The 18327-nt window shown below is 44.5% G+C and overlaps 1 protein-coding gene across 1 annotated transcript in view; it reads right to left on the reverse strand.

Annotated features, from left to right (window-relative positions):
- LOC120052234 (serine/threonine-protein kinase DCLK2-like) overlaps window positions 1-18327 on the reverse strand; it is a 78677-nt gene that overhangs the window by 23879 nt on the left and 36471 nt on the right. The window contains exons 3-10 of the mRNA XM_038999057.1: window positions 16266-16368; window positions 13451-13558; window positions 13137-13190; window positions 11482-11576; window positions 9563-9644; window positions 8087-8192; window positions 7314-7371; window positions 4618-4737 (exon numbers count right to left, since the gene is read on the reverse strand). Of these exons, the coding sequence (XP_038854985.1) occupies window positions 4618-4737; window positions 7314-7371; window positions 8087-8192; window positions 9563-9644; window positions 11482-11576; window positions 13137-13190; window positions 13451-13558; window positions 16266-16368 (726 nt within the window). The remainder of the gene's footprint in view (window positions 1-4617; window positions 4738-7313; window positions 7372-8086; window positions 8193-9562; window positions 9645-11481; window positions 11577-13136; window positions 13191-13450; window positions 13559-16265; window positions 16369-18327) is intronic.

Below are 18327 nucleotides of genomic sequence, written 5' to 3' on the forward strand. Positions count from 1 at the left end.
GTAGTGGTCAGTAGTGGTTGACTAGATACTGTAGAGGTCAGTAGTGGTTGACTAGATACTGTAGTGGTCAGTAGTGGTTGACTAGATACTGTAGAGGTTGACTAGATACTGTAGTGGTCAGTAGTGGTTGACTAGATGCTGTAGAGGTCAGTAGAGGTTGACTAGATACTGTAGTGGTCAGTAGTGGTTGACTAGATGCTGTAGAGGTCAGTAGAGGTTGACTAGATACTGTAGAGGTCAGTAGTGGTTGACTAGATACTGTAGAGGTTGACTAGATACTGTAGTGGTCAGTAGTGGTTGACTAGATGCTGTAGAGGTCAGTAGAGGTTGACTAGATACTGTAGTGGTCAGTAGTGGTTGACTAGATGCTGTAGAGGTCAGTAGAGGTTGACTAGATACTGTAGAGGTCAGTAGTGGTTGACTAGATACTGTAGAGGTCAGTAGTGGTTGACTAGATACTGTAGAGGTCAGTAGTGGTTGACTAGATACTGTAGAGGTCAGTAGAGGTTGACTAGATGCTGTAGAGATCAGTAGTGGTTGACTAGATACTGTAGAGGTCAGTAGAGGTTGACTAGATACTGTAGAGGTCAGTAGTGGTTGACTAGATACTGTAGTGGTCAGTAGAGGTTGACTAGATACTGTAGAGGTCAGTAGCGGTTGACTAGATACTGTAGAGGTCAGTAGCGGTTGACTAGATACTGTAGAGGTCAGTAGAGGTTGACTAGATACTGTAGTGGTCAGTAGCGGTTGACTAGATACTGTAGAGGTCAGTAGAGGTTGACTAGATACTGTAGTGGTCAGTAGTGGTTGACTAGATACTGTAGTGGTCAGTAGTGGTTGACTAGATGCTGTAGAGGTCAGTAGAGGTTGACTAGATACTGTAGAGGTCAGTAGTGGTTGACTAGATACTGTAGTGGTCAGTAGTGGTTGACTAGATACTGTAGAGGTCAGTAGTGGTTGACTAGATACTGTAGTGGTCAGTAGTGGTTGACTAGATACTGTAGAGGTTGACTAGATACTGTAGTGGTCAGTAGTGGTTGACTAGATGCTGTAGAGGTCAGTAGAGGTTGACTAGATACTGTAGTGGTCAGTAGTGGTTGACTAGATGCTGTAGAGGTCAGTAGAGGTTGACTAGATACTGTAGAGGTCAGTAGTGGTTGACTAGATACTGTAGAGGTCAGTAGTGGTTGACTAGATACTGTCGAGGTCAGTAGTGGTTGACTAGATACTGTAGAGGTCAGTAGTGGTTGACTAGATACTGTAGAGGTCAGTAGTGGTTGACTAGATACTGTCGAGGTCAGTAGTGGTTGACTAGATACTGTAGAGGTCAGTAGTGGTTGACTAGATACTGTAGAGGTCAGTAGTGGTTGACTAGATACTGTAGAGGTCAGTAGTGGTTGACTAGATGACTAGATACTGTAGAGGTCAGTAGTGGTTGACTAGATGACTAGATACTGTAGAGGTCAGTAGTGGTTGACTAGATACTGTAGTGGTCAGTAGTGGTTGACTAGATACTGTAGAGGTCAGTAAAGGTTGACTAGATACTGTAGAGGTCAGTAGTGGTTGACTAGATACTGTAGAGGTCAGTAGTGGTTGACTAGATACTGTAGAGGTAAGTAGTGGTTGACTAGATACTGTAGAGGTCAGTAGTGGTTGACTAGATACTGTAGTGGTCAGTAGTGGTTGACTAGATACTGTAGTGGTCAGTAGTGGTTGACTAGATACTGTAGAGGTCAGTAGTGGTTGACTAGATACTGTAGTGGTCAGTAGTGGTTGACTAGATACTGTAGAGGTCAGTAGTGGTTGACTAGATACTGTAGAGGTCAGTAGTGGTTGACTAGATACTGTAGAGGTCAGTAGTGGTTGACTAGATACTGTAGAGGTCAGTAGAGGTTGACTAGATACTGTAGAGGTCAATAGTGGTTGACTAGATACTGTAGAGGTCAGTAGTGGTTGACTAGATACTGTAGTGGTCAGTAGTGGTTGACTAGATACTGTAGAGGTCAGTAGTGGTTGACTAGATACTGTAGAGGTCAGTAGAGGTTGACTAGATACTGTAGAGGTCAGTAGTGGTTGACTAGATACTGTAGAGGTCAGTAGAGGTTGACTAGATACTGTAGAGGTCAGTAGTGGTTGACTAGATACTGTAGAGGTCAGTAGTGGTTGACTAGATACTGTAGAGGTCAGTAGAGGTTGACTAGATACTGTAGAGGTCAGTAGTGGTTGACTAGATACTGTAGAGGTCAGTAGTGGTTGACTAGATACTGTAGAGGTCAGTAGTGGTTGACTAGATACTGTAGAGGTCAGTAGAGGTTGACTAGATACTGTAGAGGTCAGTAGTGGTTGACTAGATACTGTAGAGGTCAGTAGTGGTTGACTAGATACTGTAGAGGTCAGTAGTGGTTGACTAGATACTGTAGAGGTCAGTAGTGGTTGACTAGATACTGTAGAGGTCAGTAGTGGTTGACTAGATACTGTAGTGGTCAGTAGTGGTTGACTAGATACTGTAGAGGTCAGTAGTGGTTGACTAGATACTGTAGAGGTCAGTAGTGGTTGACTAGATACTGTAGAGGTCAGTAGAGGTTGACTAGATACTGTAGAGGTCAGTAGTGGTTGACTAGATACTGTAGAGGTCAGTAGTGGTTGACTAGATACTGTAGTGGTTGACTAGATACTGTAGTGGTTGACTAGATACTGTAGAGGTAAGTAGTGGTTGACTAGATACTGTAGAGGTCAGTAGAGGTTGACTAGATGACTAGATACTGTAGAGGTCAGTAGTGGTTGACTAGATGACTAGATACTGTAGAGGTCAGTAGTGGTTGACTAGATACTGTAGAGGTCAGTAGAGGTTGACTAGATACTGTAGTGGTCAGTAGTGGTTGACTAGATACTGTAGAGGTCAGTAGTGGTTGACTAGATACTGTAGAGGTCAGTAGTGGTTGACTAGATACTGTAGAGGTCAGTAGTGGTTGACTAGATACTGTAGTGGTCAGTAGTGGTTGACTAGATACTGTAGAGGTAAGTAGTGGTTGACTAGATACTGTAGAGGTCAGTAGTGGTTGACTAGATACTGTAGAGGTCAGTAGTGGTTGACTAGATACTGTAGAGGTTGACTAGATACTGTAGTGGTCAGTAGTGGTTGACTAGATGCTGTAGAGGTCAGTAGAGGTTGACTAGATACTGTAGAGGTCAGTAGTGGTTGACTAGATACTGTAGTGGTCAGTAGTGGTTGACTAGATACTGTAGAGGTCAGTAGTGGTTGACTAGATACTGTAGAGGTCAGTAGAGGTTGACTAGATACTGTAGAGGTCAGTAGAGGTTGACTAGATACTGTAGAGGTCAGTAGTGGTTGACTAGATACTGTAGAGGTCAGTAGTGGTTGACTAGATACTGTAGAGGTCAGTAGTGGTTGACTAGATACTGTAGAGGTCAGTAGTGGTTGACTAGATACTGTAGAGGTCAGTAGTGGTTGACTAGATACTGTAGAGGTCAGTAGTGGTTGACTAGATACTGTAGAGGTCAGTAGTGGTTGACTAGATACTGTAGAGGTCAGTAGTGGTTGACTAGATACTGTAGTGGTCAGTAGAGGTTGACTAGATACTGTAGTGGTCAGTAGTGGTTGACTAGATACTGTAGAGGTCAGTAGTGGTTGACTAGATACTGTAGAGGTCAGTAGTGGTTGACTAGATACTGTAGAGGTCAGTAGAGGTTGACTAGATAATGTAGAGGTCAGTAGAGGTTGACTAGATACTGTAGTGGTCAGTAGTGGTTGACTAGATACTGTAGTGGTCAGTAGTGGTTGACTAGATACTGTAGAGGTCAGTAGTGGTTGACTAGATACTGTAGTGGTCAGTAGTGGTTGACTAGATACTGTAGAGGTCAGTAGTGGTTGACTAGATGACTAGATACTGTAGAGGTCAGTAGTGGTTGACTAGATACTGTAGTGGTCAGTAGTGGTTGACTAGATACTGTAGAGGTCAGTAGTGGTTGACTAGATACTGTAGTGGTCAGTAGTGGTTGACTAGATACTGTAGAGGTCAGTAGTGGTTGACTAGATACTGTAGAGGTCAGTAGTGGTTGACTAGATACTGTAGAGGTCAGTAGAGGTTGACTAGATACTGTAGTGGTCAGTAGTGGTTGACTAGATACTGTAGAGGTAAGTAGTGGTTGACTAGATACTGTAGTGGTCAGTAGAGGTTGACTAGATACTGTAGAGGTCAGTAGTGGTTGACTAGATACTGTAGTGGTCAGTAGTGGTTGACTAGATACTGTAGAGGTCAGTAGTGGTTGACTAGATACTGTAGAGGTCAGTAGTGGTTGACTAGATACTGTAGAGGTCAGTAGTGGTTGACTAGATACTGTAGAGGTCAGTAGAGGTTGACTAGATACTGTAGAGGTCAGTAGTGGTTGACTAGATACTGTAGTGGTCAGTAGTGGTTGACTAGATACTGTAGTGGTCAGTAGTGGTTGACTAGATACTGTAGTGGTCAGTAGTGGTTGACTAGATACTGTAGTGGTTGACTAGATACTGTAGAGGTCAGTAGTGGTTGACTAGATACTGTAGAGGTCAGTAGTGGTTGACTAGATACTGTAGAGGTCAGTAGTGGTTGAACGTACCTTGACCAGCTCCATGACCAGGTAGAGTTCAGTGGGTGTGTCCACCTCGTCTATCAGCTGGATAATGTTGGGGTGTTTGACTCTCCTCAGCACTGCCACCTCATTCTCTATCAGGTGCTCCTGCACACACACACACACACACACACGCGTGCACACACACAAACGCATGCGAACACGCACACGCGAACACACGTGAACACACACAGAGAGTGGACAGTGGTTAGGTATTCAACCCTGCATTATTAACCCCCAGGCAGACAGACATGTAGTAGTTCACTGTGTTGGTCTTTTATCCTGTTAATATGGAATCAGATTTATCATGTTTTATTCATGTCTTTTTTATTGTCAGCTGCTCTGACAGATACATGATATACATAACCTTGAGCTGAGAGGCTAAACCTTCATTAGATAGTTAAGAGACCAGAGCAATCAATAGTAATTTATTTAGAGTGTCCTCTTGTCTGAGAGAACAGTCTCTATTGATACATGGTGCTGGGACTGTCAGCAACACTGTCTGAGAGAACAGTCTCTGTTGATACATGGTGCTGGGACTGTCAGCAACACTGTCTGAGAGAACAGTCTCTGTTGATACATGGTGCTGGGACTCTGTCAGCAACACTGTCTGAGAGAACAGTCTCTGTTGATACATGGTACTGGGACTGTCAGCAACACTGTCTGAGAGAACAGTCTCTGTTGATACATGGTGCTGGGACTGTCAGCAACACTGTCTGAGAGAACAGTCTCTGTTGATACATGGTGCTGGGACTGTCAGCAACGCTGTCTGAGAGAACAGTCTCTATTGATTCATGGTGCTGGGACTGTCAGCAACACTGTCTGAGAGAACAGTCTCTGTTGATACATGGTACTGGGACTGTCAGCAACACTGTCTGAGAGAACAGTCTCTGTTGATACATGGTGCTGGGACTGTCAGCAACACTGTCTGAGAGAACAGTCTCTGTTGATACATGGTACTGGGACTGTCAGCAACACTGTCTGAGAGAACAGTCTCTGTTGATACATGGTGCTGGGACTGTCAGCAACACTGTCTGAGAGAACAGTCTCTGTTGATACATGGTACTGGGACTCCGTCAGCAACACTGTCTGAGAGAACAGTCTCTGTTGATACATGGTACTGGGACTGTCAGCAACACTGTCTGAGAGAACAGTCTCTGTTGATACATGGTGCTGGGACTGTCAGCAACACTGTCTGAGAGAACAGTCTCTGTTGATACATGGTGCTGGGACTGTCAGCAACACTGTCTGAGAGAACAGTCTCTGTTGATACATGGTGCTGGGACTGTCAGCAACACTGTCTGAGAGAACAGTCTCTGTTGATACATGGTACTGGGACTGTCAGCAACACTGTCTGAGAGAACAGTCTCTGTTGATACATGGTACTGGAACTGTCAGCAACACTGTCAGAGAACAGTCTCTGTTGATACATGGTGCTGGGACTGTCAGCAACACTGTCTGAGAGAACAGTCTCTGTTGATACATGGTGCTGGGACTGTCAGCAACACTGTCTGAGAGAACAGTCTCTGTTGATACATGGTACTGGGACTGTCAGCAACACTGTCTGAGAGAACAGTCTCTGTTGATACATGGTGCTGGGACTGTCAGCAACACTGTCTGAGAGGAAGTCTCTGTTGATACATGGTGCTGGGACTGTCAGCAACACTGTCTGAGAGAACAGTCTCTGTTGATACATGGTGCTGGGACTGTCAGCAACACTGTCTGAGAGGAAGTCTCTGTTGATACATGGTACTGGGACTGTCAGCAACACTGTCTGAGAGAACAGTCTCTGTTGATACATGGTGCTGGAACTGTCAGCAACACTGTCTGAGAGAACAGTCTCTGTTGATACATGGTACTGGGACGGTCAGCAACACTGTCAGAGAAGAGTCTCTATTGATACATGGTGCTGGGACTGTCAGCAACACTGTCTGAGAGAACAGTCTCTGTTGATACATGGTGCTGGGACTGTCAGCAACACTGTCTGAGAGAACAGTCTCTGTTGATACATGGTACTGGGACTGTCAGCAACACTGTCTGAGAGAACAGTCTCTGTTGATACATGGTACTGGAACTGTCAGCAACACTGTCTGAGAGAACAGTCTCTGTTGATACATGGTGCTGGAACTGTCAGCAACACTGTCTGAGAGAACAGTCTCTGTTGATACATGGTGCTGGGACTGTCAGCAACACTGTCTGAGAGGAAGTCTCTGTTGATACATGGTGCTGGGACTGTCAGCAACACTGTCTGAGAGAACAGTCTCTGTTGATACATGGTGCTGGGACTGTCAGCAACACTGTCTGAGAGGAAGTCTCTGTTGATACATGGTGCTGGGACTGTCAGCAACACTGTCTGAGAGAACAGTCTCTGTTGATACATGGTGCTGGGACTCTGTCAGCAACACTGTCTGAGAGAACAGTCTCTGTTGATACATGGTACTGGGACTGTCAGCAACACTGTCTGAGAGAACAGTCTCTGTTGATACATGGTACTGGAACTGTCAGCAACACTGTCTGAGAGAACAGTCTCTGTTGATACATGGTGCTGGGACTGTCAGCAACACTTACATTAACTCACCACGTTACAACCTGGGTTGCTGAGCTCAGCTGCTATTGGGTGACACAGTCAAAGAAATACAGTGGCAACAACATATTCTCGCTCTCTCTCACTCTTGCTCTCTTACCTTTCCACTGCACTTGGCCTTGTCAATGATCTTCAGTGCATACTCCTTCCCAGTGGACCTATAAAGACATACAGCAACACTAGTCCTTCAAATGATGGTATATCGTATTTACTGTAAATCCTTCAAACCAACCCAAATCATGGTATATCGTATTTACTGTAAATCCTTCAAACCAACCCAAATCATGTGCAACCATCTGCCAATCCATAACATTTTTTAACAAGTTTGAAAGGCACTTATTTTTTTGTTTCATCACAAACTAAGATTCTAAGTTCTATCCGACAGTAGACTGAACAGTGTTGCATCCCCATACACAGTCTTAGGCTGAAGCATCAGACAGTGCGTGACAGTGTATTGGAGCGTCTAGCCCTTCTGATTAGAGGAAGGAGTCTTCTCTCTGTATATTACAGACAAACTGCTGAGTCAAAAGGGAAACGGTAATGAAGTGGATTTCATGGGCTGAACCCCAGACACACGCACATAAACAAACAGTAAATGCTTACTTAAATTCTATAAATGCCTGCTGTCATTAAGCCTTAGAAGCAGTTATGACATGTGACATGGCGCTTATTAAGTCACATTGAAAGCTACTGATCAACGTGGTCATTTATAAATAGGGCTTTTTAAGTCCAACAGCCTAGTGAACATTCATTACAAATATGAAAGTACAATTGGTATGCTATGAAATTTCCGGTCAAGCGAGAAATTAAAATAAGGTTTGAAATCCATCAATGAGATGTAAAGAAATGTAATATCATTCTTAATTTACATACCGTTCTACACAGTCTTTCACCACTGCAAAGTTTCCGTCTCCTATGACCTTGCCGACCTTGTACTTATCCAGGACGGTTGTGATAGAGCTACAGCTGTTGCCGTTAACTGATGAGAAGAGACGTGTTACAACGGGGCACATCAGAATGCTCTTTCAGTTACTTCCTGTGGCCCACATATATACAGACTGAACAAAACATTAAGAACACCTTCCTAATATTTGAGTTGCATCCCCACCTTTTGCCCTCAGAACAGCCTCAATTAGTCAGGGCAAGGACTCTACAAGGTGTCGAAAGAGTTCAACAGGAATGCTGGCCGATGTTGACTCCAATGCTTCCCACAGTTGTGTAAAGTTGGCTGGGTGGTGGACCGTTCTTGAAACACACAGGAAACTTGACTGTAAAAAACCCAGCAGCGTTGCAGTTCTTGAAACAAACCGGTGCACCTGGCACCTACTATCATACCCCGTTCAAAGGCACTTAAATCTTGTGTCTTGACCATTCACCCTCTGAACGGCACATACAATCCATGTCTCAATTGTCTCAAGGCTTAAAAGTCCTTAATTAACCGGTCTCCTCCCCTTCATCTACACTGATTGAAGTGGATTTAACAAGTGACATCAATAAGGGATCAAAGCTTTCACCTGGATTCACCTGGTCAGTCTGTGTCATGGAAAGAGCAGGTGTTCATAATGTTTTGGACACTCAGCGTAGAATGACGCACAATACCTACAAGTACTTACTCTGGTAAAACTTGCATTGCAGTGAAATGAATATGATCTCTTTGGAGTTTCCACAACTTATGTTAAGACAAAGCGGATGAAATAAAGGATCAATGCGTTTTAATCTAATCAAAGGATAAACTCATTAATTGCCCATTAACCCAGGCAGCCTAGCTCCTACCCTAGAACTAATGTCTGGCCTCTCCTAAAGAGCGACCAGTAATATTATGCAGACACACAGCCCAAAGACGTGTTGATACCGCCTGGCTGTCTCACGCAGAAGCACACAGGTTATTTCACTTGTTCTCCGCATCACACTTCTCTGTCCCTCTGTTGTGAGTGCTGCTGTGATGCGGCACGTGTCGCTGAGTAAGCAATTCTAATATAACAACCTGAACCTGCATTGAGGCCCTAGGGGGGATTGGGGATGCATTGGGCCACGTGTTTAGGGGTGAGTGAGTGCAGGCAGGAGCTGTGAGAGTTGGCACGGAGACAGGATGACACAGGGTAAAGAGAGGAGAGGAGTAGAAGAAGGGAGGAGAGGAGAAGAGGAGAACAGAAGAAGAGAAGGGAGGAAAGGAGAGGGGAGTGGAAGAAGAGTAGGGAGGGGAGGAGAAAGGAGGAGAGGAGAACAGAAGAGGAGAAGGGAGAGGTTGAGAGGAGAAGGGAGGGATGAGGACAGGAGTAGAGTGGCGAGGCAAGGAGGAGGAGGAGAGAAAACAGAAATGAAGAAAATGTCAGAGAAGGGGACACCTACCCTCAGGACTCATGTTATTGGCCAGCTCCAGACCGCGTGAAGACCCGTTCACATTGGTGGCAGACGTGTGATGTGGCGGAATCTGGAAAGGAGGACAGAAAGAAAGTAAGAGATGAAGAGAGGAGGGAAGGAGAGAAAAAAAAAGAGGTCAGCATCCTTCCCCTTTCAGCCACCACTCAAGTCAAAACCTGGACACACGCAACACCATGGCAACTATAAATATCAAATATGGCACACACAATGGATTCAAGGTTAGCTGGGCCAAGGTTAGCTGGGCACAATTGTTGGTTACGTGACTCCCAATCCAATGCTTTGTTTTGACATCAATACTAGCAGATCGAATTAGCCAGTTACATCTCCAGAGTAATACAACAGGACAGGTCCGCTTCATAACATCGATCCAGAACTAAGCCCTGGGATCTAGGGACATTGACTAATGGTTTTGCTTTAAGTAGCATGCATTTGAAATCCAATATAATGCCATGACAGAGTGTGTCAGGATAACCAGCTCATGGATCCCCGTAGTGTTTTATAGTGCTTCAGAGTTCTGACAGGAAACTAATACAAAACACCCCCGCAATTAAATTGTATAGTTTGGTACTGCCACTTACCCTGTATATGGCTTACATTCTTCTGTTTGTTTTTTTCCCTCTCTTATTTCTTGTGTTTTTTTCTGTTATACTATTCTGATATTGAATACTGCACTGTTGGGAAGGGCTAGCAAGTTAAGCATTTCACTGTACTTGTGCAGGCCTTTTGAATTTATTTCAGTTGACTGATTTCCTTATATGAACTGTAACTCAGTAAAATCTTGAAATTGTCGCATGTTGGATGTATATTTTTGTTCATTATAGTTTGGTAAGAAAATGTTTGACATTAGACTTTAAATCAATTATTAGATAGGTAGCTCAATGGAAAGCTAAGAGAGGTGTTTTTGTAGAATCGTCTTCTCTGTATTGTTCTTACAGTTCTCCATTCTGTGGACGTTGTGTGCCTACCCAAACTCAAAACAAAGTGAGCAGGTATGTATATCACTGTGTTAATTATGCATTTGGCGTAAAATAAGTGTTTTGCCCTTCAGAACAGTACAGGGTGTTAGGAACTGTCTTAATGGATAGGCCTCCCCTACTGTCACTTATCAGGCAGAGAAAGAGGAAACACTAACTTTAATGGATCGAAATGATGACCAATGTTGAAAATAATGAATAATTTGACGAGAGGCTTTTTCCAAAAGAGACAGCTGTGATGGCTGTTTGAATAGGTTATATGGGTTATTATGCTTTTTCAAGCATTCTTGGCTTTCACATGCGACAGAATCTGCCAAGTCATCTCAGTAATCTTTTCTATTATGGAAGAGAAGCTCTTTCAACACTTCTAGAAGTACACGGACCATAAGGCTTATTTCTGTTACCTGGACTAGAAAAATGTATGCATTATTTAGTACACTCTCTAAAGGAGGAGTCTCAAGGTGAAACACCTTTGAACTGGGTGGATTACATCATCAATCTTTCTTTTCAATACGTTATTTTGTGATGTCTTTCAGAGTAACTAAGTTCTATCAAACGTTATGGACCTGCCAAGTAAACACGGTGTAGGTGTTGCCAAACTGTAATAATCATCTTGAGAAAGTTTAAGTGCTGTTGTCTCCACTGTCAACAGATTCAAGTGTTCTGGCCAACCACTATTCCTGATCTAGTGCACTTGAGGTTAAATCATTTGCTACTATATGGTTATTTATAGCATATGTCTAAATATACAATCACTCTTCCTATACAGGTACATACAGTACAATATCATTATCTGGAGATTATAGGTGGTGTGTGTGAGACACGGTGTGTGTGTGTGTGTGTGTGTGTGTGTGTGTGTGTGTGTGTGTGTGTGTGTGTGTGTGTGTGTGTGTGTGTGTGTGTGTGACTTACCTTGAAGCTGTGTATACTGCGGGGGCTGGTGGGGGAGGAGCTGTTGGATTTGGTGGACTTGGGGGTGGAGATCGTACTGCTGGGGACACCATTGACTGGAGAGGAGAGAGAGAGAGAAAAGAGAGAGGGAGGAAGCCATAGTAAGACAATGATAGGGCTAGGGTTGGCCCAACAGGATGTGCTGATGTGGGGAAGGGCAAACGAGAGAGGAAGTCCTTTTTCCTCTGGAGAGATGTGGTTGTTTAAAAGTGTATTACTGTTATTACATTTTGTATTCTATTTTTCTTAATTTCTTAGAACACTAAAGGAAATGCCTCTATCACAGGAAGTGATATACGATAGGGCAGGAAATCCATTTGTGACACAACAAAGTGCACTTTGAATGGGTTTACTTTCACTGAGTTGACAAAGCTCTGTACTAACAGTTCTCCACTACGAATTCAAGTCCATGACCTTTCCTTAACACCGAGTGCTAGATTTTCTTCAGGTGTAGTGTGGCGTTTCGTGTCTAGAACTGTGTGTGACTGTCCAACTTCCTGTCCGGTCCCCTGTGGGGGAAGCAGGTTGTGTTTGGCTCCAGCAGACAGACACGCAGGGTCACCCTGGGTGCCTCCGTAGGCTGCCTGGATAATCTGTCTGCAGCTAAGGCCACACGAAAGCTACGACCCTGAGGGTTCAAGGGTACCTCAAGCAGCCTACCTCCAGGAACCTCCCTGTGTCACAAACAGTCCTCTCCTCAAACAACAGGGCCAGACATGGCCTTTCTTTGGAGAACTCGGCTGTATTGGTAATGGTAGTGTATTTCTGTGAAAGGCCTCATCTGCCACAAACTCTAGGTTCTTGGCAGGTACACTGCCACACGCTGTACCCGTTCCCTGAGACAACCAATCTGGACAGTCAGAACCACCAATTCAGTACAGCACCTACTAGGGAATGTGATGCCAGACAACTGATGTGATTATTCAATTGAATTAGAAGGGCTCAGTGAAAGCAGCTGAAGACTAAAGCACTGAGGCTAATTTAGTACATGGGTTTGTATCAGCCGGTCCTGCACCAGTCTGTGCTCAGATTAGATGCATACTGTAGAAGCCAGAGAGAGTTTCTGGGCCAGAGGCAGGAAGAGAGGAGAGAAAAATAGAGAGCGAAAAAGAGAGAGAGCAAGAGCCAGAGAAAGAGAGGGGGAGAAAGAGAGAGCGATATCCAGAGATCTTTAAATAGTCTTGGGTTAGGGTGGCAGGCCAGGGAGGTCCACAGTGGAGCAGAGCTCCTTCAGAGTAATTTATGGCACTTCCCTACACAGCAGGAGTCTGACTGACATTACAATATACTGGTCTGAAAGAGACTAACTGGACCTCTCACAGGGCCCCGTTAGCCACAAGGTCAACCTTAGGCCACGGGTGCACTGACCAAGACTCCAAGCAGTCAGGAACTTCAAAAGGGTTTAATTGGTGCCCTCTCTGAGAAAGACTCATGTAGTGATTATTGTTAACATATTGTAGTGATGATTAAGGCCAGGAGTTATTCTTGGTTAGGCTTCATGCTCAGGGGGAAACTCAAGGTCCTAGTAATGATGGCTAGCTAGATGAAATGAGTGGTTTGTTGTGGTTGGGTAATGGGCCAATAGAGTGGGCAGTGCAGGATGTCAACAGGCTTACCTGGGGATTTAACAGGAGACTGGCTACTGGTGGAGTAATGGATTGGTCTTCTTACTGCAGAGAGAAAGAGAATTGCAAAAAACAATTTTACAACTTGAGGTTTCAATTTCCAACTTAAAGCCTCATAATCAATTTCTAACTGAGCTTAAGATAAATGTTCGGTAATTGGCCATATGGCCTGTAGCCTGCCAAAATCCTGAAACTCTTTTTGAGGTGACTACACTAGTTAGTGTCAGATGAAAATCAGTTACTCAGTCCATCACCCAATAACTGTGTGTGTGTTTGTTTGTGTGTACGTGCATGCATGTGTATACCTATGCCAGGGGACTTGATACGGCGTGAGAGTCCAGGGCTCTTGCTCCCAGCAGCCCTCGTTGGAGTGGGCGAGCGAGCAGAGTATGAGGACTTGAGCACCCGGCATTCTGTGAAGACAACACAGACAGGGTTAAAACCACACTCACACACCGTCACACACCGACCTCATTTCCCATCTAGCACAATTCAATACAGTCCCCAGTGTTCCAGTCAAACTATTCTAAAATAGCTCCAGCTAGGAACTAGCTCTCAATATAATTGGCTCTCTTTGAGAAAGCATTAAGTACGGAGTGTTCAAGAAGTTAAGAATGTTTCATTCACGCAGAGCTTTCCACAAAAAAAACTCAGTTAACCATTTGCTTTTTCCAAACGAACACCACATGTGCAGTCGTCTGTGTCTCTGTGCGCGCCATAACTCCATGAAAAATTCACAAGCTGTGGTTATTACCCCGTTGTGTTAGTAGCGCCGTTGTGTTAGTAGCGTTTCACAGAGGTGCGTACACCAGCTGACAGAGCTGACAGAGCTGCGCTGCTGGAGCAGTAGGTGTCGGGGTAACGAGGTTGGTGGTTCAACTGTTTTAGTGGTGCTGCACAGACACATAAAACAGTGGAGGCTGTTGAGGGGAGGACGGCTCATAATAATGGGTGGAACGGAGTGAATGGAATGGTATCAAACACATGGAAACCAGGTGTTCAATGTATTTGATACCATTCCATTGATCCCGCTCCAGCCGCTACCACGAGCCCCGTCCTCCCCAATTAAGGTGCCACCAACCGCCTGTGATACAGAGTTGTTTTAGCAGCGTTGACGACAGAGCAAGCTGCGTTCAGGAGCAGCATATGACTGGTTACTGTAATGAGACTAGTGGTTAAACTGTCTGGGTTCATGTCAGATGCTGTTAATTGGGGGGTGTTACAGTGTTAGACGCTATTATGACACCATGAACACAGAGGAGGTACCAACCAGCTATGGCCAATTGGAGACAAATGATTCCCTATAAAGTGGACGTGACCCAAGCCTGTTATTGGAGCAGACCCCAGGTGCGATTCTGTTTACTACAATGCAAGCTACTGTACCATGCAAGTTTGTTTACTTGCAGTGTTGACTTTTTATATCGTTCCCTAAACCGTGTTTGGATTTGACACTGTTCTCCACAATTGAGTCTGAGAGTGCAACAGCCCCTTGGGACTCCTGTAAGACACTGTGCAAAGACTTAGCAGCTGAAAAGAGGTACCTAGAGCAAACACTTGTTTTTGAGAAGACCTAATTCTTCAAATGGAGCATGGCAGGAGAAGTAGGACAAGGAAGCGCTAAAACAACTGAAGAACAGATTCAGCTGAAGAAACTAAACACTCATCGTTAGAACAAACAGTGTTTACACCTGTGTGTGTGTTTTAAAGATGCACTATGCAGAAATCACTCTGCCATTTCCTTGTTGCTAACATTCTAATAGTTTGCCTAATTTCTGTTTATGTGAAAAAACAAGCAAGTATAGTGTAGAGAATCATTGTACCATCTAAACTGCTGTGAAATATATTTTCAGCTGGTGTACAAAACCGAAAGTAAAAAGACACAAAAACTAAACTTAAAAATGGGCCATATAGAAATAGTGCACATAGAACAGATCTACCGCTTCTTAGACTTGCTTTCAATGCGAGTGACAGATCTATACCTTACATTTCTATGTGAATTTTGTCAGGTTGTCCAAAAAGTGACATATTGCAGCTTTAAATGTTATGTTACAGGAGCAACACTAAGAAAACAGGATGTAGCTAGAACCTTGGGAATAGTTTGGAGAAGTGTCTGAAATTAGCCTGTTTGGATTTTATATACAGTACATCCTGTCTCCACCTTATCTAGCACAGAGGATAGGGGACTGCAGAGGAGTTGTACTGACATCGGTCTGCTTAAGATAACAATGGGTTAGCTATGGACTAAAGAGGCCATATCCTGCTGCAGTAGGGGGTATCGCTGCGGACATCTTTTAAGTGATTTTCAAGAACGTCTTCTTCTCAACATGGGGATGGTACATATTCACATAATGACATTCACTGAAGAACCCTGGAATGGAATGTACTACTACAACTACACCCTACAAAATGTGACTGCAGCCACTTTCCCCTACAGAAGTCAGGAATCTGTGTGTGTTCAGACCGATAGTCTCACACATACTGTAATCAATAGTCTCCTCCCCTTGGAGGAGAGGAATGAATTAAGATATTGAGTGATGATCACACTATGTTAGAGCCATGATTTAGCATCACGAGTCACCGGAACCACTTTTAGAACAATTATGAGTCTCATTCAACTGAGAAAATGAACGTTCACAATTGTATGGTTGACAGATAATTATCATGACACACTTCATCCTGACTTCTAGTATGAAAAGGGGAAAGTGGTTTGGCATTGACATCTCTTTAGGGAAGCTACACTATACTATGAGAGACAGAAAGGAGGGGTGCGTCCAAAATGGCAACCTATTCCCAAAAGAGTACACTCCTTTTCACCAGAGCCCTATGGAGGCTCTATAGGGAATAGTGTGCCATTTTTATGACCTTTATTTAACCAGGAAGTCCCATTGAGGTCAGAAGACCTCTTTGCCGAGGGAGACCTGGCATGTCCCACGCACCCTATGAAGGAAATAGGAAGGAAAGAGGGAGGAAAGGGTTGGGACAGAGAGGCCATAGAAATATAGACACTAGAACAGGAATCTAGATATATTTCTATGAGAGAGACCAAGGTTACACAACATACAGGTGATGTTAGATTTAGTTAGTCAGGCCTACCAGTCACAAAGGCTACAGAAGCCTTACCACTGTGATCCAACAGGAAGTCATCCTGGGCGTAGCGGTACTTCTCTGGGCCGCACGCGATGAACACGTCGTCCTCGCCGAAGAAGTCCTGGAGACAGGTGATCTGGGGAGAGGGAGAGGGGGAGAGTGGGAGAGAGGGAGAGAGGGAGAGAGGGAGAGAGGGAGAGAGGGAGAGAGGGAAAGAGAGGGAGAGAGAGTGAGATGTGCAGAGGAAGGTAAGCTAGAAGAGGAATCATGTGTAGGTCCTTGAGTTTAGAGGAAAAACTCTGGGCACTAGTTATAGAAATATTATGGGCCCTCGCGAGACATCTTCTAAAGGTCTGTCTGATGGGGTGTACCCATGCCATGCATCTCTGTGGAGAATCAACTCATTTCATTTGTGGAAACAGTAACTCATCCGCCATTTAATATGCAGACAGAAGCCGAATGGGAATCCAATCGTTTCACACCCTATTATACTCACTATTGCATCATCTCTGTGTGAACATCCCACTCTCCAGGACATAGTCTTTCAGATGGTTCTACTAAACATCATTATATTATAGCTGGATCCCACTCTGGTACAACTGGAGGAGAAGAAGGGGACATTATTATAATACATGTCATGTTGTTGAAGGATGTCTGTGGTATTTCATTATTTTCCGCGCATCACTGTGTGTGTGTGTGTGCGTGTGTGTGTGTGTGTGTGTGTGTGGCTACATGCTGACAGCTCGTTCGAACAGCCCAATTAAAATCTGTCTGTGATGTGATAGCTCTTTCATGGTTGCTAAGCTCAGTGCCACAATGGACGAGGCAACACTTTACAGCTTACAGCAAAGAGCTGAGGGTCAAAATATCACAACAATAAAGTACTGCAGAGTCTAAATACACTGTCATGTGAGGAAATCACTGCAGCAAGCATTTCTGTTGTGCAGGCTGTTTATCTATCTCTCCATCTCCATTTTGTCTTCTCTCCACCTCCAGGTTAGTGTTTTTCGTCATGAATCTTGCCCTGGAGGCAGCTCTGCAGATTGGTCACTAGCTGGCACATGATTCTAAACCTAACCGTAACCACACTGCTAACCCTAATGCCTAACCCTAACCTTACATTCATTTTGACTTGCAGCTGGCCCATCTAGCGGACATCTCTCAGTTCTGCCTCCAGGGCAAGATTCATGACAATAAACGTCAACCTGCCTTCCACCTCTCCTTTCTCTCATGTAATATCGATAGCTACCATGATTTAATAACACAAAGCAGAGGGAGTTGTGCCTACATTACTTATCCACACCCACACCCACACACACACACACACACACACACACACACACACACACACACACACACACACACACACACACAAAGCTCCTCTGCATTACTGTGGTAGTGCATTCAGCCCAGGCAGGCAGGGAGTATCAGTGGGTGGACAGGCAGGAAGGAGATTCCTTTATCATCATCATCATCATCTCACCCCCACACATCCCACTCATACCCTGGGAGAGGGGAGAGAGGGTTGACTGGTTGGAGCCAGTGAGGTAGGCAGATGGGACAGCCACAGAAGCTTGGGGGTTGAGGCAGTGGAAGAGGGACTGTGTGTGGTGGGCCTGGACTCTGGAGCAGATGGAGAGCAGTCTGCTGGAGGACCTTCTCTCGCAGGACTGCAGATTTATAAATATGCCAACTCAAAACAGCAACAGCCATCATAACACATTGACCAAAATCCTCTTCCAATACAGATTCCAAATCTCCTCCATCCCCACACATCATTTTTAGGGCTCAGCCAGAAACTCTGTCACGCTGACTTAATACATGAATGGATGACTTGACTTGGCAGTGTGTTGTGAGGCAAAATCAAAATCAATAGCCATTGGAGGCTGAGAGAGACAGAGAAACAGAGACAGGCAGGAGACAGAGAGACAGAGACAGACACAGACAGAGACACAGACAGGAGACAGACAGACAGAGACAGAGAGAGATAAACAGAGACAGAGAAAGACAAACAGAGAGACAGAGACAGAGACAGACAGAGACAGACAGAGACAGAGAGCAGTGAGGTGAGAGGAGGCGTATGTGTTTGGCAGGC

The sequence above is a fragment of the Salvelinus namaycush genome, chromosome 8 (assembly GCF_016432855.1).
Source record: "Salvelinus namaycush isolate Seneca chromosome 8, SaNama_1.0, whole genome shotgun sequence".
Taxonomy (NCBI): domain Eukaryota; kingdom Metazoa; phylum Chordata; class Actinopteri; order Salmoniformes; family Salmonidae; genus Salvelinus; species Salvelinus namaycush.